The sequence below is a fragment of the Cricetulus griseus genome, chromosome 6 (genome assembly GCF_003668045.3).
Source record: "Cricetulus griseus strain 17A/GY chromosome 6, alternate assembly CriGri-PICRH-1.0, whole genome shotgun sequence".
Classification (NCBI taxonomy): domain Eukaryota; kingdom Metazoa; phylum Chordata; class Mammalia; order Rodentia; family Cricetidae; genus Cricetulus; species Cricetulus griseus.
Window position 1 is genome coordinate 32,036,405 of NC_048599.1, and position 16,557 is coordinate 32,052,961.

General features: G+C 42.8%; 1 protein-coding gene across 2 annotated transcripts in view; it reads right to left on the bottom strand.

The window, feature by feature from the left end:
- Positions 1-1,354: 1,354 nt before the first annotated feature.
- Positions 1,355-16,557, bottom strand: part of Kiz (kizuna centrosomal protein) — a 106,831-nt gene continuing 91,628 nt past the window's right edge. For both annotated transcript variants that reach the window (XM_027421590.2, XM_027421589.2), the window contains 3 exons: positions 14,932-15,028; positions 3,172-3,215; positions 1,355-1,499 (listed from right to left, as the gene is read on the bottom strand). In XM_027421590.2, coding sequence (XP_027277391.1) covers positions 1,396-1,499; positions 3,172-3,215; positions 14,932-15,028 — 245 coding nt within the window. In that variant the 3' untranslated portion in view covers positions 1,355-1,395. The remainder of the gene's footprint in view (positions 1,500-3,171; positions 3,216-14,931; positions 15,029-16,557) is intronic.

Sequence of the window (16,557 nt, forward strand, 5' to 3'; positions counted from 1 at the left end):
ACTATGTAGTTCCACCTATGTAGACCAGGGTAGCCTTGAACACATTTCATATAAACAAATTATAAACTATGCAGTCTTTTGTAGCTTGCTTTCATTTAGTGTGGTATTTTCAAGGTTCACCCATACAGCACACATCAGTTTCCATTCCTTTTTTTGGTGTTCTGACATCTCACTATGTGGATAGACCTCACTGTTTATCACTTACCAGGTGATGAGATTTATTTCCACATTTTAGTTGCTATGAATAATACTTCTATGGGCATTTTAAAACACATTTTGGGGTAGATATAATTTCTCTTGAAGAGGAATGGCTAGATGACAGGGCAAGTCTGTGTTTAACCCTTTGAGGGCTGTTTTCCAAAACTGCTATTCCATATCCTATCCAACCCTACCAGCAGCCTGTGTGATTTCTTCACATCTGCACCAACACTTGTATCTTTAGATCCCAGTTGTATCTCTCTGTGGTTTTGACTTACATTTTACTATCGACTAAAAGCTTTTTAGTATGCTTACTGGCCAACTATATCTTTGGGGAGATGTCTAGTCAAATCCTGTGTCCACTTGAGACAGGGTCTGTCTTAGTCACTTTTCTGTTGCTATGACAAAACATCACGATCAAAGCAACTTATAAAAGAAGGCATTTAATTTGGGGCTCATGATTCCAGAGGGTAGTGGAGTCTATGACCATCATGCCTGGAAGCATGGCATGGCAGCTAGCAGGCAGGCAGGCAGGGTGCTGGAGCAGTAAAAACTTACATGTTGAGATAATAACCATGAAGCAGAGAGAGAGGGGGGAGAGGGGCAGAGGGAGAGGGAAAGGTGAGGGAGGGCAGGCAAGTGCTAACAAGGAATGCCATGGCCTTTAGAAACCTCAAATCCCACCCCCAGTGACATGCTCCTCCAACAGGACCATACCTCTCAACCCTTCTCAAACAGTCCCACCAACTGAGGACCAAACATTCAAATGTAAGAGCCAATGAGAGCCATTCTCATTCACACTACCACAGGGCCCTATGTAGCTGATAACTAGCCTTGAACTTCTCATCCTCTTGCCTCCATCTCCCAAGCGCTGAGATGACAGGGTCTGATTGTACAGCTCAGGATGGCCTGGAAATCACCATCCTGCTGCTGCCATAGGCCATTACTCTGGCTGCTCATAGCACTCCCTGGTGCTAGGGATCAGTGCCCCGAGCCTCTCTCATGCTAGGCAAGTGCTGTACTACTCAACTACTTACTCCCCAGCCCCTGCTCACATCTCTAGCACGCAATCTCAATTGAACAACTTTCAGTTTCCCCCTTTAACAACTAGCAAACTTGGAAGGATATTTTTATGTTGGGAATTATACACAAATACTGACAGTTTGTTTAAAGACTTTATTTCTGGCCTGTAACAGCTCATGTGTCATAAAAGTCATCAAAGTCATCGGACATGTTATGGTCTCTAGGACGAAGAGCAGCTTCGATTTCAGAGTTACTGTCATCTGATTCCCCCCAGAAGGCTGGAAGAGAAAAGTACATGGCTCATTAACATTGTTATACTCTGACAGAGGGTTTTCAAAATAGCAAGGCAATGGCTTAGTTGGAGCACTGGCCAGCACTGTGTCACCTGTACAAATTTACACATTTCATGCTATGTTCTTCTCATTGTTTGAGAGCAATCTTTGAAGAATCCTTCTTTTTATCTTTCATTATGTCCCATTCTTTATTATAGGATAGACATTAAAACCTAGGTTACCTGGAATGACACCACCCTACTGTGACTGCTGCCTCACTTTTATCTCCCTGTTTTTGTTTTTGTAGGACTAGATCAGAAAAGGGGAAGACTTGGTGGAAAATGAGCAGTAGTGATTGGTTGATTTGAACACTTATCATTTATTTGGGAGGCAATCTTAGTTACCATGGTGAGGAGAATGGGAGAGTGACCCAAGAAGAGAGGAAGCTGGTGAGAGCTATGGGTTCTGGCAGTGGACACTGGGATTCACATCCCTTTGAGGATCCTCTGAGAGACTGTATAGAGCTTTCCCTATATTTTTCCAGTGAAGAGTAAGACATTGTTTACTGATCCATTATCTCCTAACCCTAGCTGCCAACTCTCTGGTCCTCTGTGAGAGCTTCACATGCTTGTGTGGCAGACAAAAGCTCTGGGACAGAGATACATCTGTCTCATGTAGGCTATAGGAGCTGAGGTGACCTATAGGCAGCTGACAGGCTGTGGTAGGGCATCAACAGCATCTTCTGTCTGGACAGTCAGAAACTGGCATCTATAGAGAACAACCAGGCAGCTCTTAGATGGCTTCTTTTATAGGACCCCAGTTAATCCTTTCACTAAGCTGGTTAGAATACTATTAATGCAGCTGAACAAGAGTAGGCATCTGGCTACAATCATGGCATCAGTGGTGGTTCAGCTCAGTTACACGTAGGCCATCTGATTCATACCTGCACTCTCCATTAATACCAGTGGGGGATGGGAGGAAAGGAGACCAGAGCAGGGAGCCCAGACATGGGAGGGAAGTGTCCCAGTGTTATTGTGGGAGGAGGGCTAGAGCGTCACTGTAGGTTGGGTGTTAAAGGATGAAGAGGAACTTAGAGTTTAAGAGGAAAGAAAAAGAACTTCATATAAAGGAATACTATGAGCAAAGGCACAGAGGCAGGGGTATAGCAAAGTCAGACAGTTGTGGCCTTGCAAGTTAAGAACTGACACCAGGGATACCAGGGAGGAAATTACATTCTGTGCTGCAATTAGTGAGAGATGGTGGAACTGGTAAGTAGCAAGTGAAGAGAGTAAATCTGGGTTAAATGCTAGTGGCCAGGTAGGGACAGGAGGGACTGTGTGTGGAGAGGCCAATCAAGGTTGTTGCAAGATTCCTTGCAGGCATGAGCAATAAATACTCATGGGCCCTGCCTTGAGGGCAGGGAAATAGAGCTGAAGCACTCTGTAGGTACAGAGCAACAATTCTGACAATCAATTCCAAATAAACTGCACTACCATTGCATCCCATGGCACCTTCATGGTCCTTCCACTAAAGGTGTTATTCATGGGCAGCTGTGTGGGCTGTCCTTGGGCTCACAGGACATGTCACAGTCCTCACACAAAGACACAGAAGACAAATACACAACATAACACTTTTGGTTAAGATGAGAAATGACAATTGGTGTCTGTTTATTTCTTACCATTCGACTTTATAGTGGTCACTGGGTCCCTTTTGCTTTCATGCCTATAAAATAAGAAAGTGAAAATTGACAGCTGATCTAATAATTTCAGAGGGAACTGTTTGGGAAGAAGCCATGGTGTTTATGGTAAGGAGAGAAGTTTTATATTTCCTTCCCAGGCCTGAAAAGCATAAAGGTGTCATGGCTTGGGGGTAGTCAGGGGCATCTGCTGGGGGAGCAGTGAGTTGCCAGAGCCTCACGAGCCTCAGTGTGCTCCTCTTGGCAGCCCTACCCTGGGGGAGTCCTGGGGTAGCCCTGAGGGAGCCTTGTTTGCTGTGGGCCCCTGCTGAAGGGTGATTACAAAGCTGGAGGCAGAGGATGGTTTCTGTTCAACACACCATGTGCCAAGTGTCAGTACTTCTGAGCAAACTCAAAGTGGATCACCTGAAGATAATTCAAGATATTGAGGAGAAAGTGAAAATACCTCAGTCAAATCAGCAACCACAATGCTAACAGTTTAACAAAGGCAGTCACAGTAAACACACTGTGGGAAACAGCTAGTGTTTTGCACACCCAATTTTAGCTTTCTATGTTCATTAATACAAATGCTGGCCAAGGATGCAACTACGTAGATCAGAATGGCCTCAAACTCACAGAGATCTGCTGCAACCTCTTGAGTGCCAGGATTAAAGGTGTGCATCAACATGCCTAACCCAGAATCTTTAACATGTACTTTTTATGGAAGTATGTACACATGATGAACCCCCTGTGTGTTGTGATACTGTTTACCTACTCCCATTACCTAAGTGCTAGAAAGTTGAGCTAGAGCCAGGAGGTAGAGGTAGATTATAAAAACTCTGGGAGACAGGTAGTCTTCAGTCTTCAGACTGCTGTGATCTGAATAATAAGAGGAGTAGGAAGAAGGTCAAGCCTGTTGCTAGATGGGACTGAGAGGACAGAGACCTTGGTGACAGGGAGGGCTGAGAGCTGCAGGGTCCCTAGAGGGCAAGGTGCTTCTAGTTGAGAAGAGGACATTGCAGGCCTGGACTGAGGAATGGGATGTGGTGGGATGTAGCAGCTGACTGTCTTCATGCAGGTGTAAAATCATAGAGGCAGGCAAGCCCCGGTCAGGTCCTGAAAGCTTCAGTGACTACTCTGAGTTTCAGAAACATGTCCAATGTACATTTAGTAGCTCCACTTGCCCTCCCCCAAAGCAATTGGTAGTCAAACTCACCATCCTTCTAGTGTGGTCTCCACTCCAACAAGGTAGTACTTTCCCCATCTCAGCAAATGGCACCCCAACTTTCTGATCCCCCAATGTCCCTCACCAAACATAGTCAATAATTGTCCTGCCAACTTGACCTCCTAGTAATTCCCAATGCCCTCACTAATTCCTTATTTACTTTCACCACACTGGCGAGCAAACCAGCAACTCCTACTAGATGTTCACAATGGCTTCACTGATGACACCACACCTAATTTGTTCCTCTATTATCCATCATCTACTTGGCAGCAAGAATGAGATGCTGGACACATAAATCATATGTTTCCTGATGAGAAGCTCTTTAATGTCTTCCCAATGTTTCTGGCAAAAAGACCTAAATGCCAAATGGTGCTTCCCAAGGTGGACTCCCAAACAATGTTGGGCATTCTCCTTCCACTGCAATCCTCATCAAAGTTGCTATTTTCCATCCATTCCTTCTGCTAACTGATAGGCTACTCCTTACCCTCTAGGCGAGGCTACAGGCAGAGACCATATCTGTTCCAAGCTCACTTGGCTAACCCAGTGCTCAGCAATTAGCAGATGCTCGGTGTAGAATGAATAAATGAATCACTGAAAGGCTCATGGTCAACGCTCAATGATACAAAATGTGATCTACATGTTTATGATTAGCTGTGACTCCAGAATCAGGTTGTTTGAGTTTCTTTGTCTTCTCAACAAAGGGGGATTATACAGGGGAGAAAAATGAGGAAAGAAAAGAAAAAAATGCTTCATACAATGTTGTGAATGTGGCCATGGCCATGTGAATATCCTCCATGTAAGTGAGTATTTGTAATCACTCAACTCATTAAAAGCAAGTGAACTAGGCCAGTGGCAAGCATGAAGGTGACCCACTGAGTATGCCAGGGACCCTCTTGCTCTATGCAAGATATTCTAGGCATGTCATGTCTCCATGAGGCCACTTGAACTTACTTTTTCTGTTTGCTCTGTGATTATGCTGTGTATCTTTGAATCATTTAAACCATTGGGAGCAGGAAACAACATCAGTGAAATATGAATTAATTCCCATCTCTAAAAATCAATGTGATGCTGTAACTCAAGGTCAACTTTTATTACATACAATTCCTAGTGTTAACATTTCTTTCATGGGTCTCACCAAACATGTAAAGAAAGTCGACAGGCACATAGGAATGAGTGTCCATGGAATGCTGGACAGAGTCAACTAGTTTAGCTGCAGAGAGAAAAGTAGTCATGAACTCCCCATTTCAGAGTAAGAAATTGGGTTTTAAGTTCCACGCCACACACTTGGGCCACTACTCCAACAAAGTACTTGGAATTGGACTGCATAATCTTCAAAAGTGTGAAAGGAATGATTCTCACTTGTAAGGCTGAGGTGGGCCAAGGATTTCTATAAAGCACTAGACAGTAAAACGTTCAGACTTCTGGGCCATATGGCCTTTGACAACTACTTGGTTCTGTGGCCACAGATGGATGTAAATGAATGGATATGGCTGTACCACAATGAAATTTCATGTAGAAACAATGACACTTAAATCTCATATACTCACACATCATGAAACAGAACTCTTCTTTGAGCTCTTTTTACAACCAACTAGAAGTATAAAAACTGCTGGGCATGTGTAATCCCAACACTCGGGAGGCAGAGGCAGGCAGATCTCTGTGAGTTCAAGACCAGTCTGGTCTACACAGTGAGTTCTAGGATATCCAGGGCTACACAGAGAGATCCTGTCTCAAAGAAGGGCAACCAAACAAGCAAAAAGTAGAAATATAAAAACCACTCAGCTCATAGTACAGAACCATTTACAGAGCCTTTTACATATCTGAGGCATATCAACTTAGAGGTTCTAATACCCAACTCTGCTCACCCTGTGCCCTGGGCCAGTTCCCTACCTTTCTGAACATCAGTCTGGTTGCCTATAAAATGGGTCAGCAGTGCATTCCTTCTAGTATTCTGTTAAGTTTACAGATATAGCCCGTATAAGGTGGACTTTAGCAAAAGCCTGTGGTCATTCTGGTGTGCAGGTATGAATTCTAAATAGAGATGACACATCAAGCAGTAAAGAAAAACTAAGGTTTGGAACATACTGACACAAGACAGGCTTGGCACACATTTCCTTCGTACGCTGCCCAATAGGTAGAAGCACTGAAAGTGACCTGTCAGACTCCCTCTGAGAGGTGGAAACCTCCTCCAGCTGCCCTCCTCCAGTGGTGGACATCTAGCCTGAGTTTGTTCACTCATTGAGTCATTCTCTAAGCAAGAACAAATAAATGGGATGCTGAATTTTATCAACACTCAAGACTGGAAACTCATTCGATTTAAAGAAGACAGGTTGAAACCAGAAGCAATAAAAGTGTAAGAGTACACAGAGACAAAGACCAGGCCATAGAGTGCTTCCTGGTAAAACGGATTCCTACAGGATTCCTACTAGAATACAGATGACCTTGATTAGTCATTGGTCAGTCCAGAAAGGAATGTTTGCAGAGATAGCCTGTCTCACAAAATAATCTGTCCTGCTTGACTCAGACAGTTCCAGGAAAGAGACTGTGAACACACACAGCCTCTAAGGCTGCAGCACTTTCCTCACTCCCAAGCCCCTCTTGCTGTATAAAGGGTCGCTGCCAAGCCCCTCAATTCCCCTTGCTGTGTGCGCCAATAAACACAGTCTGCTGAAAGTCAGACTCTGGTCTCTTTCTTCTTGCTGCCTCTCTCTAATGCTTCAGGAATCTAACTAACACCAGTAGCAACAGAAACTGGGGTGTGTGAATAAGGTGGTGAGTTCAAGAGCCTGTAAGCAAGTGTGCGGTGCATTTTCTAGATTAGTGACTGATGTGGGCTCAGTGTGGGCAGGGCCACCCCTGGACAGGTGCTCATGGATTGCACAAGAAACCTGGGCAAGCCATAGAAAGCAACTCACTAAGCCACATTCCTCTGCTTCAGTCCTGTCTCTGGGTTCCTGCTGTGTGTGAGCTTCAGCCTTGATTTCCTTAACTGAGAGACAGTGGCCTGGGATGTGTAACCAAATAAATCCTTTCTTCCCTAAGCTGCTTTTGGTCATGGTGTTTATCAAAGCAAACTAGGACACGCACTAGATTGGAAAATCTAACAGAAACAGATGAGTTTCTCGATACATATGGCCTATTAAAATTATTGACTATGCCATGTGGTAGTGGTTAGTAGAGGTCACTTTCATGCAGATCTTCAATGAAAAGGAGCAAGTTTAACAAGATGAAATACAAAATGTACAATGTGAGGAGAAAAAGAACATAAGAAAAGGCGATGCTGGAGCCAAGTCCTGTACTCAAGGAAACAAAAAGTTTGGCAGCTTCGGGCATGTGGCTCTGGCTTAGAGTCAAGGATACAAGAAAGGGGTTGTGGAATCTCCCTTCATAGCTAAGGAAAGCCACTGAGGCCAGGTGAGTGTCAGGGGTGTCTCTGAATGGAGGCTGAGAGAGGATGCTGTGTGAATCTGTGGAGGTGAAACCTGGAGTCCCCCAAGATGTTGGAGATGCCAATTTGTGGAACACCTGCCAATGAGAGCTGCAGACTGGGTGTGGGACCAGCCCAAAAGAGAAGAGTATGTTACAGTCAACAAAGCTTAAAGGAGTTGGAGATGTGAAGACAGTTTTTACATCATACATGGAGATGCAGAATTTAGAGTTTGCCCTGAGGTCTTTTGTTCTTGCTTTGGTCCAGTATTTCCTCACTATGCTCCGCTGACTTGCTTTTGGAATGGTAAAACATATTCTGTGCCATCGTATGCTAGAAGTATATGATCTGCCTTTTGATTCTGATTTATAGGAGTTACAGTAAAGAGTAACTCAGAAGAGACTTTGGACTTTTAAACAGTGTTGAGACTGTGATAGATTATGGGGCGTCTGCAGTTGGACTGAATGCATTTTTTGCATTATGAAATGGGTACAAGCTTATGGGGGCTAGTGAGTGGAAGGTGGTGGTGTGAATAAGAATGGCCCCCATAGGCTCATATATTTGGATGCTTAATCACCAGAGAGTAGAATTGTTTGAAAGGATTAGAAGGGTTAGAAGGTATATCCTTTTTGGAATAGGTGTGGTTTTGTTGGAAGAAGTGTGTCACTGGGGGTGAGCCTTGAGGTTTCAAAAGCCCATGCCAGGCCCAGTCTCCTTTCTTGTATTCTGCTTTCAGACCAGGATGTAGCTCTCAGCTACTTCTCCAGCACCATGCCTGCTTGACACCATATTTTTCGCCATGATCATAATGGACTAAACCTCTGAAACTGTAGGCAAGCCCTCAATTAAATGCTTTTGTAACATATTTATGAACATATAAATATATAAATATAAACACATAAACATATAAATACAACATTTGCCTTGGTCACCGTGTCTCTTCACAGAAACAGAACAGCGACTAAGAGAGTGGCTCCAGAACAAACAGTGAGACTGAAAAAACAAAACCAAATCCCTGAGGAGCTGGAGAGACTGGTCATTAGTTAAGAGCCCAGGCTGCTCTTGCAGAGGAGCAGGATATGGCTCTTGGAACCAGCATGGCACTCACAAACATGTATAATTCCACTTCCAGAGGACCTGGCACCCTCTTCTGACTTCTAAAGGCACCAGGCACACATACATATATGAAAGCAAACACTCATACATAAACAAAAATAATAAATGCGTCTAAAAGAATCTAACAATGTCCAGGCCCAAATGGAGTCACTGGTGAATTTGACTAGACTTTCAAAGGAGAACTAATAGCAATGCTCCTCAAACTACTCCATAAAACAGGAGGGAGCACTTCGAAACTCTTTCTAAGATGCCAGTATTTTCCTGATACCAAAACCAATAAAGCTGCAACAACAAAATAAAATGATAGACCAGTTCTCCTGAACGCAGGCACAAAAATTCACAACAAAATGCTTGTGAACCAAATTCCGTAAGACATTAAAAGAGGACTGGAGAGATGGCTCAGAGGTTAAGAGCAGTGGCTGCTCTTCCAGAGGTCCTGACTTCAATTCCCAGCAACCACATGGTGGCTCACAACCATCTGTAATGAGATCTGGTGCCCTCTTCTGGTGTGCAGATATACATGGAAGCAGAATGTTGTATACATAATAAATAAATAAAATCTTAAAAAAAGACATTGAAAGAAATACAAAAACAAAACATTCAGCCTGATAAAGCTAAACATATACAAACAATAAATTTAACATAACAATATAATAGATTAAAAAGACACAAATCACACGGCCATCTTGGTAGATAAAGAAAAGGCTTCTTACAAAAATCCAGTATCTTTTCACGACAAAAGTACTGCAGACCCAGGAACAGAAGGAATGCATCTCAATACAATATAGGCTGTTTCAAGTCCCTGACATGGGCCACGAGCCTACACATCCTCATCCAGGTAAAGAATGAAGACAGGTCTTCCATCAGCAGACAGAAAGGCAGTCAGGAAGGATCCTATCAAGGCTTTCTGAAAGCATGCCCACCTAGTTCCTATTTCTTGAGACTGAATGCAGATGGCATTGGGACAGCCTGGGAAGAGGACCTAACTTGAGGTGAGCTAAGATTTCCCTTTGAAAGTGTGCACACCTCTCCTACACATACCACTTGCAGATAACTGTATAGAATATACACTGCCCTTCAGCTCAGGAATGTGATACTAGACTGAGGAAGGCACTTTTGCTTAAAGAAGAAGGCTCCAGTGATTCATAGAGTACACTCAGGAAGTTCAGTAATTACCTAGCTATGCTGATAAACCTGCCATGCCAGTGAGAAGCTCACATGGGGAGGGGAGACAAGGTACCTGAGCAGCTGTTATACCTAGCTGGGTGGTGATAGAAATACTAGAGGGCCACTAGAAGGGCATCCTGCCACAGCCACCCTCTGCTCAGGAAGCATCTGAAAGGTTAACTGAAGCCAGGTTAACAGTAGGGTAGGTGTATTCCAGCTGAACAACAAAACTCCCAAAGACAAGGGATAGTATGTTGCATCCAGGCATGATATTTGACTTGGCACTGTGAAGGGCATCCCATAAATCTACATAGTAGGCCAGCAAGAGCACCTAGAATGTGGCTCTTCCAACAGGAGGAGGTACATGCAGTGGGCCTCCTCGAGGCTGGTAACAGCATTGGGATGGGGCTTGATACTCACTTCTGGCCCTGAAGGGAGAACAAATATGGAGACTAGAAGCTCTGGGGGATACTCCAATGTTAGAAACATAGTGACTGCTAATCCTCTCTCCCTCGCTTTCCTCCCACCTTTCTTCCACAGGAAAAAAATAAATAAATCCACATCTCATTAACAAACACACCCAAGTTACTGGATTTGTGGTCCACTTGAATTTAGCAATTAACTTTGAGGATCCTGCCAAGAACACAACTTGTGAGGTAGAGGACAATTAAGAAATGGCTCTCAGTGGGATGAGTCCTCCCTGTTCTAGGGCCTTATTATAAGACTGCCAGTAGACTGCCTGCTGTGAAAGCATTAGACCTGAGTTTGGATCCCCAGTGTCCATGTAAAAGCTGCATGTGTATCTAACTCCATGAGCTGGGGGTGGGAGGTGGGGAATGGGGGTGGAGTGGGGTGGGGTGGGAGTAGGCAGGTCTCTGGAACTCAATAGCTCCTGAATCTACAGCCAATTGGATGAGCTTCAGGTCCATTCAGAGAACTTATCTTGAAAAATACAGTACAGAGAGCAATCAACAAAAATATCCAACATTCACCTCTGGCCTACATACATACACACACACACACACACACACACACACACACACACACACACACGCCCCCCCCAACACACTACAAAGAAACATGCCCCCACCCACATACACACAGAATGAGGGGACATTAAAAAACTAACCTATGAGAAGGTGTGGTATCTGTGAAACATAAAAATTTCTGTGTGTTTGAAATTAGTATTTAAAATTTTCAATTAGCATCTTTAGCTGGATTTTTCTTCAAAATAGACACATTCTGGGAAAATGTATGGCAAAAACAATCCAGAAATAAAGTAAAATAAATACAAATGACCATACCAACAAATCTCCATGAATATCAATTTTAAGTTTTAAAAGGCTACTTTAGTCTGAGGGTGATTTGACAAAGTCTGAGCGCCCCCTGATGGCTAGTTGGAGCTCCTACAGCAATGCTGTAATTTCAGCTGCCCTGGGGTCAACTTGTTTACTTCTTTCCTTCAAATAATCAAAGTGATTATTCTTAAGCAAAAGTGTTGTGTGCAAGAAAAAAACAAAGTGTATGGGTTTATGACAGTAAATGTGGGCTGTTTAAGAAGCTTCTAATTTAGTAAAATTTAAGGTCAACGCAGATTTCCTAAGCTAGAGATGAGGTGTGTACTTTTATAAGGGTACAAAAAGACTGCCGGGAAAATTTTTGCTTTTATTTCAATGGACAACTAATGTCTAAGTATCTTTATGCCATTCCGGGGAAAATTACACAAATGATCAGTCGAGAAAGTAAAGCTGCAGCCACCATCTGAGCATCAGCTGCAGGCTGTCGCCCTCCTCTGGCCGCTCCCATGGCTGCAGGGCTGGCAAGGAATGCCACCCAGGGTGGCCATGCTAAAGGGTGCGGGTGGCCCGGTGACTTTTAGTAACTTTCCCCCAGGCAATTGTGTTGCAAGCACGCACTCTTTTCTTCTGGCAAAAATCTTATCTTAATTCAACCCGAAGGCTGGAGTTACAAGGGAACCGAAGTTACAAGGGAGCTGTGAAGATATGGTCTCCATTGAATAAATGGATCCTGGAGAGTGAAACCGCTTCCTGGGGAAGGTAAAGAGAGACAATGCTTGCAGAGGAGAGGAAGCTCTGGCATGCACCTCGGCACAAAAGGGAACAAGTGGTCTTTACTCGGAGAACAGCTTCCTATTAGGACTCACTCCTTCGTACATCATGCCTTTCATCCCCACTCAACCACAAAATGATTTTACTGAAGCAAATACAATGGTAGAAAAAGATTTACACTGAAAGAATCTTTAATAATAAACTGTTGCCGATCGGCCTACTTGCCCGTGATTTATAATACAATAAACATCGGATTCTATTACGGCTCATGCACTGAAGCCTCTGCTCTGAAAAACGGAATATGAAAGCACGGGGACCCCGCCATCATCACAATGAAATGAGCATGTATAAATGTGCTAAGAGTATCTCTTTGCATCTTTTATAGCTTGTGTGTATTAATCTGTAACGCTTATTAAGAAAGTCATTGCTATGCAAAGCAGCACCCAATCCCTTTCTCTGGCTTTTCAACAGAGTGCACTGTTTAGCCAATAGGAGGGACCCTCTGGCCCTCATTCTGCATTCATCACAGGCAACATTTGCACAATGTATCTCTCAAAGGCGGCTGAAAAGAAGGCCTTAATACTCATGTAAACAACTGCAAACCAATTACTTAATGAATCAGGCCCACACATAATGAGGTGCAGACAAAGAGCTATAAATGCATTTTTGCGCCCAAGCCCCCGCTTTAAAGTAAAATCCCTCAGCTGTAGTTTGGGCTTAACTAGCACATCATAATTATTGTCTCTAGGACATCAGAGGAAGCCATTTTTTTTTAAGGTCCAACAGGGTCTTTTTTTTTTTTTTTTTTTTTTTTTTTTTTTTTTTTTTGAGGTTGCTCATCAGCTCACTGACAAAATAGAGCAAAGAAGAATTTTTAAAAGTGCTACAGCAGCGCAGCACTGTTATGTTTATTCTCAAGTACTGGGTTTCGAGACCACTTGTAAAAGCAATAAAGCACAAGGAGTGACTGCAGTAAGTGGGATCCTTAAATGTAAGCCTCTAAGAAATTTCAGTGAAGCCGGGCACAAACAGCAAAACCTGAGCTCTCCAAAGCCCAGGGTGGGGTATTAACAATAACAGACTCAGCACAAGAACCAAACTGTGCCCAAGAGCACACCAAGCTGTCCACTCACTGTTCAAAGCCTTTCATGCTAGATTACTATCAAGTGCCTAGAACCAAGGGTTCCTGGAAGACCTTTTAGTGGGTTTATTTTTCTTAAAGGGGGGGGGTGATGAGATTACTTATAATTTATTAGGAAATTAATTTCATACAGAAACATAATAACAAGAGGCTCCTTGCTTTGATTTGTAGGAAAACAAAGTTTAATTTTAATCTGGTGAAATGTGGCCAAGTGTGAATGACCAGGCTGAGAAAATGTCCTAAGTAACCCTATTGCTTTCTAAGTGTGTTTAAGAGCTTCCCAAAAGACACACATAAAGAACTTGTTTTATATCTTTAAAATATAATGGAGACAAATACTTCTAGCAATCTTAAAAACTGAAGGAATATATTTTTAAGCCAAGTGGTAACATTAAGCCTGGGAACTAACTACCTATAGAATCTACTGACCTTTAAAAATTCTCTTAAGAGACCTAAAACTTGAATTTATAGTATAACCCTAACGATATAGTAATCAACATTCTTCCAAACCCAGTTAGCTCCTATTTTCTCCAACAATATGAACAAAAACCAGGTAGCAAAGGTAAATTCTGGTAAATGAGGAAGCATCTTGGATATTCCTCAAGTTTCTAAAAGCAAGAATTTTAGAAAGTTAACCCGTCCAAATAGTCCAGGTCCTAAAATACTGTAATGCTTTTGTAAAGCACAAATGAATAGAATTTTTTCCATTTCCATTTCCCTTTAAGATGACATTTCTGGATCAGATCATTTTGTTATTTGGACATTACACACAGCGGTAGAAATGTAAAGGTCATGTTTTAACATTTTAGCAGGGTCAAGTAGTAAATTCAAAGGTAATGCAATCATCTAAAGGAGACTTTTTTAATGAGCATGCTATTACAAAGAAAACTTGCTAGGCTGTTTGAAATAGTATTTAGCCTAAAGTAAAAGAGTAGGCACTGCATTAGGCAATTGCTTAGATTCACACTATAAATGCTTCCTAAGTGACTTGAAGTCATTGCATGATTAATATTGGATGCTGATGGCAAATTCGGCACACAACTCACTTACTAGAGCTCACAAAACTTGTAAGGAGTGTTACATTTTAACGAATGTAGAGAGATAAATTCTGTTCTTTAAGGGAAATAAGCAAGAGCACATCTGAAAAGGGTGAGTAATGTGGCCCGAAGACTTGGTCTAAAAAAAAGAAGAAACGGCACACAAAAACTAATATAGAGCAATTGCCGTTCGTCTATCAGTTGCCTCAGAAAGAAGAACATGCCACTTTATTTCTTTTAAGGCCTGATGTTTTCTCCCTGCCCTTTTCCTGACAACCTCCTTTGTGTGGTCTCTAAGCAGTCCTACTGCGAGCAGCTGTAGACGCTAATTTGTGGTTCACTGAGGTGTCAATTGAGTCTTAAACAAGGAAACAACAGCTGCAAAACAATACTTGGCTCTGGTGCAAATATTTTCAAAGGTAGACTAAAGTTTCAACTGTTATTTTAGATAAACAAAAAACCCAAACCATAACCCTCCATCAAGTCACACAACAAAATAACACACAGCCAGGGCTGAATTCATTGGGTAGTGACATTTCTCATCTTGTTACTGCTATTCAGAAAGGCTTTCACGACTTTACCTTGACAAAGGACTTCCTTCACTAGATGAAAAACTAGCTTCCGAAGCGATTTTGTGGGCTGTCTTTGTCTTGAATATGCTGCTGCCAATATCCAAACCTGTGACAAGCACAAACAAGGAGAGTGAGAGTTAGCCACCACAGAGCCACAAAACAAGCGCAGACACAGCCTCCTGGTAATTTTGGAAAATCAAGAGGAAGATTTTGTTCAAGCCAAAGAAGGTTTCTAAGCATCTAGAGCTACGGACAAAATACTCATAGAGCACTGAAAAGAAATGGGAATTTTCTTTGTAATAAAAATAAAAAATTAAAAAACAAAACCACCAAAATTACCCAAAAAGTTCTGCTTTATGTTTTACTTTAATTACTCATTCTTTTTTGTGGTATGGGGTCTGAACCCAGGGCCTGCTCAAATGTGCTCAGTAACCATTATGACCTAGAGCTAAGACCCCAGGCAGCTCTGCTTCAAATGGCCAAGATGTATACATAAGAGCATGGGTTAGGACTATGGTAGGGTGGCTCACCAAGACAACACGTACTGGGAACCAGGTCTCAGACATAACTGACACTCCTGGATGGCAAGCACCCATTACTGTCTATTCTTAAGCCCCTTTGCTAAATCCTGTTTCCCATCCCTCAAAGACAAATACATTTCTACTAAAAGACAAGACCACTTTTTCAGCCTGTGTTGAGGACACAGATGTACAACACACCCTTTTCCCTGGGAATGGAGGCTGGACTATCCTCACTGTACTCTGCCTTGGATATTTCTGTTGCACATCTGGTTTCAATGGGCAGTCACCCCAGATCTCAGACTGAGAGTACCCAGGCAGTTTTGCCACAGGTGAGCTCAGTTTCTAGCCCATGAATGGCTTGCCTGCATGTAATCTCTGTAGCAGAGCAACTGGTTCAGCACCAGGTCCATGGTCAACTTAACAGGGTCTCCAATTTCATATAGGACAGGACTTTGGTTTATGAAAAGTGGGGTTCAAAAGTCAAGTGGCTTTCCTCTGTATCAGCTCTGGAGCAGAAACCTAAACCATCTAACTCAGAAAGTAACTGAAACATGACTGTTCCTTTAGGAGTGAGAGGTGAGGATGGGAGTCTTGTCTCTCCTGCCTTTAAGTGCTGGGAAGTTTCCCTTTGCCCTCACAGATGGTCTTCTGCTTCTCTGCAGCTCATAAGACCTGAGGACAGCAGAAGCGAGAAGATAATGTGCAGCCAGTGGAGAGTGGATGCAAGGCACTGTCAATTCCAAGGGCAGCCAACAGCAGCAGAAGCGCCTGCAACCAATACCATCATCAGACTATTGGAGACTTTCACGGCACACAGTGTCAATGTGAGATGGCCCGAGGAAACTGAACTTGCCTGTACTTAGCTGTACAACCTGGGAAGTGCCAACTCACGCATGAAAACTTTAACAGGATGTGATAAAAGATACATTGTCTAAGTGTATGAACTGTTCAAAGAGTATTATTTGAAATAAGTTATTAATATATTTAATAGCATAATTTTCATAGATAGCCAAGAGATGACAATTTATGCCAAATACTTGCCTTTTGCACCTCCCAATTAGGTATCAAAATAATTTGCACCAAACACTGCAGCACTGCCTTCCCAGCTATGTGC